The sequence below is a fragment of the Phodopus roborovskii genome, unplaced genomic scaffold (assembly GCF_943737965.1).
Source record: "Phodopus roborovskii unplaced genomic scaffold, PHOROB, whole genome shotgun sequence".
NCBI classification, from domain to species: Eukaryota; Metazoa; Chordata; class Mammalia; order Rodentia; family Cricetidae; genus Phodopus; species Phodopus roborovskii.
In genome coordinates this window covers 21,112,721-21,123,620 of record NW_026126459.1, presented here as the reverse complement: position 1 = coordinate 21,123,620, position 10,900 = coordinate 21,112,721, and the positions used below count along the sequence as shown (strand labels likewise).

The 10,900-nt window shown below is 42.7% G+C and overlaps 1 protein-coding gene across 1 annotated transcript in view; it reads left to right on the top strand.

Moving 5' to 3' along the window:
• Positions 1-4,103: 4,103 nt before the first annotated feature.
• Positions 4,104-10,900, top strand: part of Rpap3 (RNA polymerase II associated protein 3) — a 33,857-nt gene continuing 27,060 nt past the window's right edge. The window contains exons 1-3 of the mRNA XM_051189759.1: positions 4,104-4,128; positions 6,832-6,990; positions 8,590-8,730. Of these exons, the coding sequence (XP_051045716.1) occupies positions 6,838-6,990; positions 8,590-8,730 (294 nt within the window). The 5' untranslated portion in view covers positions 4,104-4,128; positions 6,832-6,837. The remainder of the gene's footprint in view (positions 4,129-6,831; positions 6,991-8,589; positions 8,731-10,900) is intronic.

Below are 10,900 nucleotides of genomic sequence, written 5' to 3'. Positions count from 1 at the left end.
CACTGTTATGCAGGTCCAGGAACTAAATCCAGGTCATCTTCAAAAGCAGCAAGAACTCTCAACTGCTGAGCCATCTCTCCAGCCCATGTTTACTATTCCTGTTTGTCTGACTTAAACACATTTTACTTTGCACTGGGAGAGGCAGTTCACCTTCCCCAGATTAACTTTAACTTCCACCCAGTGACCCCTAATACTTCCGATTCTTATTTCTCTCTTTAAAAGTCTTCTTGGTAGACACCAAGGAGACAGAGATACTAGAAGCTAGTGTATTCCAGTGTCTAAATCTAAGCTTTTCAGGAGGCAGGGGTGAAGTAGCATTTATTAAGATCTTAGCGTGTCTCAGGTTGTACTAAACAGTATTTTTTTTAAATAGACAATGTCCCATTTGGAAGAGATTTAAAAAAAAAGATGGTAATATTTTTGTTTGTGTGTATGTGTTTGTATCTGTGTGAGTGAATACCATTTGTGTGCAAAGGAGTTGGAATTACAAATAGTTGTGAGTTGCTCACAACATCAGTATGGATGTGGGTGCTTGGAACAGAACTCTGGTTCTCTCAGAGAGCAGTGTCTTAGGGTTTTTATTGTTGTGAAGAGACACTATGAACATGGAAACTCTTATAAAGGAAAACATTACTACATTATCATCATGGCGGGACATAGTGGAATACAGGCAGACATGATGCTGGAGAAGTAGCTAACAGTTCTATATCCTGATCCACAGGTAACAGGAAGTGAACTGTGACACTGGGTGTGGCTTGAGCATAGGAGACCTTAAAGCCCACCTCCACAGTGGCACACTTCCTCCAAAGGGCCACACCTACTCCAACAAGGCCACACCTCCTAGTAGTGCCACTCCCTTTGGGGGGGCATTTTCTTTCAAGCCACAACAAGCAGTAAACATTCTTAGCCATTAAGCCATCTGCCCATCCCCTATGGGAAGTACTGTTAAAAAGCAGAGGGTTGTATTATTATTTCTGTCCCTTCCTGCTTGCTTGATTTTAGACAAGATTGTGGAGCTTGAGATTGTGCTGTGAGTGAAAGCTATGTGTTCACTAGAGAGCAGGGATTTAGTAGGACTCTGTATCTTACACTGGTTGTCATACCAGTCTTGGATTGTTTATACTTGGTCTTCTATAAGACAGAAATAGTAAAGCTGAAGAGTTGGCTCATCAGTCAAGAACACTTGCTGCTCTTGGAGAGGACCTGGGTTCAGCACCCATACCAGATAACTCATAACCACCTGTAACTCAAGTTCCAAGGGAAACTGATATCCTCTTCTGGCCTCCACAGGCACCAGGCATTCATATGGTACACATATATACACACAGACACTCACACAGACATTGGACAATAATCTTTAAAAAGTAAGAGAGAAATAGCTCCTGTCATGATGAAGGTACTTTTGACTTCAGGGTTTCTTTCACACACAACTGAATGGTATACAGAGACCCAAGGCTCGAACGTCTTTGTAAACATGGGTCCTTGGGAGGCCAGAGTCTGTGTGAGTGAATGCCATGTGTGCGCATCAATGAGGTAGGAAGATCCTGAGTTTAAGATTTGTCTGGATACAGATTAAGTTTCAGGCAAGCCTGGGCTATTTATTGTTCTAAAAAACAAATGAAAATAACAACAACAACAATAAAAATAATAAACCCAACAAACAAAGAATAACAACTTTTGTTTTGTTTTTCAAGACAGAGTTTCTTTGTGTAACAGAACTGGCTGTTCTGGAACTCACTCTATAGACCAGGCTGATCTTAAATTCATAGAAATCTGCCTGCCTCTGCCTCCCGAGTGCTGGGATTAAGGGCATGTGCCACCACTGACTGGCTTAATAACCCCTTTCTGACGACTCATAATGGTTGTAGAATCCTTCCATGCTTAACTGAAAGAGCTCAATTATTGGGACATGAAATGAATAACATTTGCAGTAGTCATTGTAGCATTTCACCTTTGCAGTAATAAATGTGTGCTAATTTCCCACTGACCATTACAATTTCAACATATAAAGCACATATAGAGATTGTTTCTTTGAGAATAACTAAAGATTAATAATAAGCTCAATTGAGATCACTAGAGTCTATTCACAAAAAAAAAAAAAAAAAATAAAGACACAGTTTGCCAGTTTTATAAAAGCTCATTTAAAGACAGTGGACAGAAATGGAGGGGCATGCCTTCTGAAGAGAAACTGGTCATGTCTGAGCTCACAGGGGCTATCATAGTGGGCAATGTGTCTCAAAATTAGGAAGCAATGACCATGGGGATCATTCAGTTACAATTAGTTTTTCTCCTTTTGACTGTATTCAGCACACACATGGGAAGGTGTTGATTTATTTTTTACTCTTTTGGGGCCCACCACACACCCCAAATAAGTACACAGAGACTTATTCTTACTTATGAATGCCCAGCCTTAGCTTAGCTTGTTTCTAGCCAGCTTTGCTAACTTAAATTACCCAGTCTACCTTTTGCCTCTGGACTTTTACCTTTCTTTATTCTATATTCCGTTCTTTACTTCTTACTCTGTGGCTGGCTGTGTTGCTGGGTGGCTGGCTCCTGGTGTCTTCCTCTCCTCCTTTTCTCATTTCTCCCCTTTTCTTCTCTCCTATTTATTATCTCTGTATGCCAGCCCTGCCTATCCTCTCTGTTCTGCTTTGCTCTTTATTAGACCAATCAGGTGTTTTAGGCAGACAAAGTGATATAGCTTCACAGAGTTAAACAAATGCAGCATAAAAGAATGCAACACATCTTCGCATCACTAAACAAATGTTCCACAGCATAAACAAATGTAACACATCTTAAGCTAATATTCCACAATGGGGTAGCTCCTGGTGCTTGTGGCGTTGTGCACACAGTAGGATATGCCGATGGAGGCCAGAAGAGTACATCCCTGGAACTGGAGTTAGAGAGGTGTGAGCTGTCAGGTGGATGCTGGGATTGAACAAAGGTCCTCTTGAAGAGCAGACAGGACTCTTAACCACTGAGTCATCTCTCCAGCCACCAGATAGCATTCTTAATCATGGAGACATCTTTCCAGCCTCTGATATTTATTTTTAAATTGATTTAAAATAAACAATCACATAGTGGGGGAAAGGTTCTAATGATATGAACTTGTGAGGGAAGATCGTTGACTGGTGCCTAGGTTAGTGGCTCTCAGCTTGAACTGCACAGCTGTATTCCATGCTTTGAAAACATCTGATGTTGAGGTTGGATTTCTGATTAGGTCAAACCTCTAGGGTAAAATTCATAAATCAGCATGTGAGCATGTGTGGGACACACACACACACACACACACACACACACACACCTCCTAGGATGATTCTAAAGTTGTCAAGTTTGTGAATAACTAATTGATCTTACTTGGGAATGATAAAGTAGATTCAATTTGAAAAACTGGTTTGTATTTGTGGGCTCTTAAAAATTATATGTGTTTCATTGTACATTAGAATTGTTACAGCAGGAAAAGTTCACTCACTCACAAAGGAGGCAAAAGCAAGGGGTACAGGTTTTAGATAAGACAAGGTCTATCTAAAGATGGACATAAACCTGGGATCCACAGATACTCTTAAAAAAGGAAACAGGTTACCAGCAAAAAGTACAAGGAAGACAAGCAGCCAAATGCAAGCAAGTCTTAACAGCAGGGTTACCAGTGTAGACAGTTCTTAGAAGTAACAGTAACTTTCTCCTATGATCCTCATACTGAGGCCACAAACATCTCCTTAGCTAAGATCAAGACAGCTCTCAGATCACTATCAAGGGGAGTTAAAGGCCTTATTGTTTGGTGGGGGTCGAAATATGTCAGGATGGGAGCACTTTTGGGGTTCTCACGCTTAGTTTTACAGATTCAGTCTGGGAGCAGGAGAGATGGCTCAGCAGTTAAGAGCTCTTCCAGAGCTCAAGCCACATAGTGGCTCACAACCATCTGTAAAGAGATCTGGTGCCCTCTTCCGTCCTGCAGGCACACACGCAGGCAGGAAAAAAAAAAAAAAAAAAAAAAGTGTTCCCGAAGCAAGTGGAGCCGGACAAGCCCCGCCCGGGGGCTGAACCTTCTGCGCACGCGCAGGCGGCGCGCGGGTCCTGGTGGGAAGGCTCCGGCCTTAGCGTCTGACGCCGCGCGTCTCCCTGGCGGCGGTGAGTGGTGACTGCTGGGTGGGTGAGTACCCTTTCCTGTTAGCGCTGGGGCGCTGGGGTGCTGGGCTGGAGCGCGGGCCGGGCTGGGCCTGGCCTGGAGTAGGCGGCGGTGGCCGGGCCGTGGGGCTGTGCGGCCGGTTCCCGAGTCGGCTCTCCGCGCGCCGCCCAGGCCTGCGCGTTCCGCCTGGCCGAGGGCTGGCTCTCCGTCCCGGCTCGGCGGCCTGCGGTGCGTGGTGGGCGCCGCGGAGCCACCGTGCGGAGAGCGCCGCGCACCGGCCGCCTCCTGTTGGCCGGGGTGTGCGGGGTTTGCTGCTTGGATACCGGGTGTGAAGGCTTTTCCCCAGGTGCTGGAAGTTTCTGGTTGCTCGTCTGTAGCCCTGGCTGCCGTAGGACCCGCGGGGCGTGGGGGTGGCGGAAGAAGAGCTTTCAACCCTACAGCATTTCATGGTTTTCTCTGTAACCTCGGCTGTTTTGCCATTCTCTATGTAGTAGACCAGGCTGGCCTCGAACCGGCTTCCCCTACCCTGCCTGAGTGCTGGGATTAAAGGCGTGCTGCATTACCACACGGCTAGGGTTTTCAGGATCTTCTTTCGGTGTACTGGCTTGTCTCCGGCAAACCATTAAGACTATTTGCTTATGAATGAATTGCATGCGCATAACGAAATATGGACACTGTTTGACGCTTAAACTGTGTTGTGTAGGCAGAGTCAGAATATCCATTTGCACCTAAAACGGTCTCTTTAGTGCGGGATGGGGGGAGCTGTTATACCCTCTCCCATCCCCATAGTTTCTCCACCTTAAGAGTCTTACACTTTATCCCTTTTCCTGTCTGTCTGCCTGCCTGTCTGTGCATGTATGTATGTGTGTGTATGTATGTATGTATGTATGTATGTATGTATGTATGTACCAATGTATCATCTATTCACAGTTTTCAGGGTTGAACTCAACATCTTTTTCACATGTTGTGTAAATGCTATATCCTAACCCTTTAAAAATTACTCTTTTGTTTTTCGAGACAGGGTTTCTCTGTGGCTTTGGAGCCTGTCCTGGAACTTGCTCTTTAGATCAGGCTGGCCTCGAACTCACAAAGATCCACCTGCCTCTGCCTCTCGCTCGAATGCTGGGATCAAAGGCGCCACCGCTCGGCTTAAAAATTATTCATGTTAGTTAAGTTGTCCTGTTGACCTTAGTTTGTGATGATGCACCCTCTACTGCCTGAAGAGTTGGAATCAAAAGCACTGGCCAACTGTGCCCTGCTATAGTCTTCAGGTGCCTTCAATGGACCCAGGCTTAACGTTACTAAATACAAAATTTCCCCCGTTCCATATAATATAACATTTAATTTCCACCCTTAAAAAATCCTGTGCATATTCTCATTCTTTTCTTTTTGTGTGCGCTCCTGTGGCATTTGGTGACAGTGTTCTCATATCCTCCTACCTCCCAAGGCACTGATGCCTAGTTTTTCTGTTGTTGACATCTCTTTCTGTTCCCTACGTGTTACTGTTCTTCAGGCTCTGTTCAGCTTCCTGTTAAGTATTCCATTAGTTACTGTAGCTAAGCATGTTCAAACACATGATGAATTTCTACTTTTATTAATGCCAGCATTGCCAGGGATGGTGGCACATGTCTTTAATCTCAGCACTGGTAGGCAGACGCAGGTGGATCTCCATGACTTTGAGGCCAGCGTGGCTTACAAAATGAGTTCCAGGACAGCCAAAACAGTTACACAGAGAAACCCAGTCTCCAAAAGCAAACAAATAAAAACTAATGCTAGTGTCACCCACATTTATCTCTAGTCCTTTTCTACATACTAATCATCCGATGGTCCCTCAGCATTCATACTCAGTATTCCAAACTAAAATCATTCTATTATTCATTTGTTCCCCCTCAGCATAAGCTTTGTTTTTTTCTATATGTGTATTTGGTGTGTGATGGGGAGTGCATGTGCCATGGTATGTATGTCAGAGCGCAACTTTGGAGTTAGTTTTTTCCTTGCACCTTTATGTGGGTACTAGGAATTGGACGTAAGTTGTCAGGCTTGAGCAAGCATTTCAGTCACTGAGCCACCTTGCCAGTCCCTTCACAATGTCATTTCTTGACTCAGTATGGCATCACCATTTTCTACCAATCAGAAATCTAGAATATCATTTTAAATCTTTCTCTACTTCCCAACTTCTCAACCTAAGCAGTCATCGATCATTTTTATTTTACCCATCAATGCCTTTATGTGGCTTTAGAATATATGTAACACCCCATGGCCTGGCACTTGAGGCTCTGTCTTATGTCTACGTCTAACCTCTTCATTCTCTGCTGCCTTTTCCATCTGGTTACTCATTTGGCTGGCCTACTTTTTGAAGCCCAGCTGAGGTTTGAACACTTGGTTGAGTCTCCTATTTTACCCTCTTAGTCACTTTTATTTATGCCACGCCATCGTCATAGTGAACAGCACTGCATTTAGAAGGGTAGGCATGATTAATTCTTCCCAGGGTCTTGCTGAGCACCTCAGGCTGACCTTGGACCTTTGATACTGCTGCTTCAGTCTTCTGAGGGTTGGCCTCACAGGCATGTACCACCACATCAGGTTTAAATTCGGGTTTTCTATTTAATGGTTTATGGTGGCTTTATGGGAATGTGTCCCCATTGTAAATTTAAGCACCTGTCATTCTAATTCTTACCTGAGATTGTGTTCTCAAAATTTTGCAGGTCAGAATGACTTCAACAAGTAAGGCGATAGAATTACAGCTACAAGTGAAGCAAAATGCAGAGGAATTGCAGGACTTCATGAGGGACTTAGAGCACTGGGAAAATGATATTAAACAAAAGGACATGGAACTGAGAAGACAAAGTGGTGTTCCTGAAGAGGTAAGTGAAGGTTCCTGTTAATTGGTGGTTAGTGTGTGTACACTTTATGTATGCATGCACATATGTCAGCATGCCACAGAGTAGAAGTCAAAGGATAGTTCCCTGGAGCTGGTTCTCTCTGTTGGTTTTAGGAATCACTTGAGTTGTCAGGCTCACAACAAGCACTTTTACCTGCTGAACATGTTATTGATCTAGAAAGTTATTTTAAAATAAATTGTGACTTTGTAGAATGTGTTGTGAAAAGCCTGAAATTGCCTGTAATCCTAGTACTCAGTAGTTAGAAGGCTCAAGAGTTCAAGGTCCTCCTTGGCTATGTAGAGAGTGAGTCTAGCCTGGGCTACATGAGATCTTGCTAACAAAAACATAAAAATGCTGAGATCTGGGGATTTATGTCACCATTAACATTTTCAGAGGCTTCTTACTAAATTTGAATAATGTGTTAACTATCATAAGATATTCTAAGTCTTGGTGTTTATTGAAAGGATGGTCATGTGATACTTTTGTTGTTATTTTGGTATTTTTGAGGCAGAGATTGCATGTTGTCCTGGCTGTTCTGGAACTCATTGCATAGACCAAACTGGCCTTGAACTCACAGAGGCCTGCTTGCCTCTGCCTCCTGAGTGCTGGGACTAAAGGTGTGTACTACACACATTTAGCTAGGTTAAACTATTTGGTTTTTCTTTTTCTTTTTCTTTTTTTTTAATTTTGGTTTTTCGAGAGACAGGGTTTCTCTGTATCTGTGGATGTTCTGGCACTCACTCTAGGCCAAGCTGGTCTCCAACTCACAGAGATTCACCTGGCTCTGCCTCCTGAATGCAGTGACTAAAGGTGTTTACCACCACAGCCCAGCTAGGTTGAGCCATTTGTATTAAGGCAATATGTTTAAATCTGGCTAGGTTTTCATGTTGTATGTAGCAATTAGAGGCATGTCCAGTTGCTTTTGAACTTGTGCTCATTTATCATCTATACTAACTGAAAATCAGTGAGTTTTTGACATTTGAGTTTAGATTTGTAAATTTAAATAATTTGGATTTCAAGTTAATACTTTTGTATTGGAGACAGGGTCTTCCAGTGACCCCGACATACCCTGTGCCAGAGTGGCAAGGCTGACTGGCCTGAGAGCTCCTGGAGTCTGCTTGTCTCTCTGTACTACTGGGATTACAGCCATGCCTGGCCACACCTCTCTTACCTAGGTGCTGGGGATTTAGATTCATTTTGCTTGCATGGCTAGTGCTCTTACCCATTGAGCCATTTCTCCAGTTCCCATAATTAATACTATAAAATGAAGTACTTGAAAATTAAATTGAAAAAAAAATTCTTATTTGAAAATATCATTTAGTGCCAGGCATAGTGATACATACCTTTAATGCTAGCACTCAGGAGGCAGAGGCAGGCAGATCTCTGAGTTGGAGGCCAGCCTGGTCTACAGAGTGAGTTACATGATAGCCAGAGAAACCCTGTCTCAATAAACAAAAAGGAAAAAAGAATATATCATTTAGTGATAATTTTGTACGTTGTTAGTATGCAAAAGTAACAGAGCGAAGTGTCAAAAGTGCTCAAAGCTTTTTTTCTCAAAACTTTTTTCTTTCTCCTGTCTAGAATTTACCTCCTATTCGAAATGGGAATTTTAGGAAAAAGAAGAAAGGCAAAGCTAAAGATTCTTCCAAAAAAACCAAAGAAGAAAATACAAAAAACAGGATAAAATCTTTCGATTATGATGCCTGGGCCAAACTTGATGTGGTGAGTTTATCTAGTTGTATACTTCTTAGTAATTAGATAAACATCTCTTGGCATAGCTGCTAGTCACAGATTATGTGAAAAATAATAGTGTCTGTATCACCTATGTTTTTCTCTTTTTTCTTGTGGTGGGAAAGGGGTTCATATGTAGTTCAGGCTAGCTTTGAACTTGTGATTCTCTTGGCTTAGCCTCAGGACTGCCTAGTCACATCACAGACAGGTCCATACTACTATGTCAGCTCCAGGTAGGTGTCCTGATTTGCTTCTCCATTAATGAAACACTGACCAAAAGCTATTCAAGGAGGAACAGGCTTGTTACATCTTACAGGTTAGAGTGCATCATCAAAGGATGCCAGGGCAGAAACTCAAACAGGAACCTGGAGGCAGGAACTGAAGCTAGAGGAACACTGCATAGCTTGTTCAGCCTGCTTTCTTACACTCCCTGAACCACCTGTCAAGGAGTGGTTCTGCCCATGGTAGGCTGGGCCCTCTGACGTTTATAAAAAGATTACCCCACAGACTTGCCTACAGTCCATTCTGATGGAGGCATTTTCTTAAATGAAGTTCCTTCTGTCTAGATGACCCCAGCCTGTATCAACCTGACAGAGCTGACCAGCACAAATAGGCCATTGTTGGGGTTTACTTTCCTAGATAGCTACTATGTGCTCTGTGCGTCCTTTTTCCATACATGACACACATGGTCATGTATTAATGGATGAACCATCTCTTTATCCCCATTTATTTTCTTTCTTGCTTGCCTTTTATTTTTTCTCTTTTCTTTCATTTCTTTTAGACCAGAATGGACTTTTAGACCAGGAAAGCCTGCTGCTTTCTCCTAAGTACTGGGTTTAAAGGCATATACCACTGTGCTTGGTCTTTATTTTTAAAAAGATTTATTTAATCTGTTGTTAAAATTCCTTCTCTGGAAGAGATATAAAATAATATCTGCTTTTCCTCCTATGGTCCAAATGACAAACTGAGGGACAATTCTGTCAATGATTGCTCTGGGGGATCCATGAGTGGGTGGGTTTTCTTACAGAGCCTAGATGAAAAATTACCTCCAGGACTATAGATACTCCTTTTCAAACCAGCTGCACCTGGGAAGCCCTACCCAGCAAGGGTGAGGGTGTCCCCCCAGCTACATATACATAGAGCCCCTCTGTAGTCTTTCCTTACGTCTACATACTCTTGTTCCTTCCCCAGGCCATGGGCAGACTCACTGAGGTGAGAATCGTCTGCTGTAGTCAATGGAGATGATAGGGTGTAAATCATCAACTAACCTCAAGCTGGTTGATCCTCTATGTGTCAGGGGTGGAGCTCAGTTCCCCAAAATGTTGGTTGCTTGGCTTGGCAGACAGTCACTCACAACATGGTCTTTTAAAAACTTAAGGGGTGGGGCTAGAGAATGGCTCAGCCATTAAGGATACTTGCTGCTCTTGCAGAAGACTTGGGGTTCAGTTCCTAGCACTTACTGCCGACTCGCAGCTGCCTGTAATTCCAATTCCAGGGGTTGGTCTCTGCACACTTGTGATATGTACGTGTATACACACACACATACTAAAATAAATAAATTTTAAAAAATGGTATTATGTAAGAGCTAGATGTGATGGTGCACACCTGTATCTAGTACTTGGAAGGCTGATGCAGGTGGATTGCCAGGAGTTCAAATCTAGCTTGGGGTAAATAGCACATACTATATAATATTTATTCCTTTGAAAAACGTATCTGGGAATATATGTCCTAGAGTACAATAATGAAATTAATATATGAGCTCACAGTCTAAAGGAGTCTTTTCCAGTGCTGTGAGGCACTATTCCCCATTTCATTTCATGTGTAGTGACAGTAACTGCTATTAATTTTATGTTTATTGTCTTTGTATTTCTCCATTTAATGTATTTACTAAAATGTAATACACATAAGTTCCCAATCTTAAGTGAATAGCTTCTTGAATTTTTCCCTTATATACACATAGAAAAACTGTATCATTTTCCAGTTGTAAAACATTTCAGTATCCCAGAAGCCTCCCTGTGCCCTGACATGACCCCGCAGAGCCACAGCTCATCTGACCTCTCATACTGTGGATTTTAGTTCTGTGTTCTAGAGTTTATGTAAATGTAGTATACAGTGTACATTCCTGTGTTTGATTTTTTGTTAGCTTTTTTTGCTGTTGATT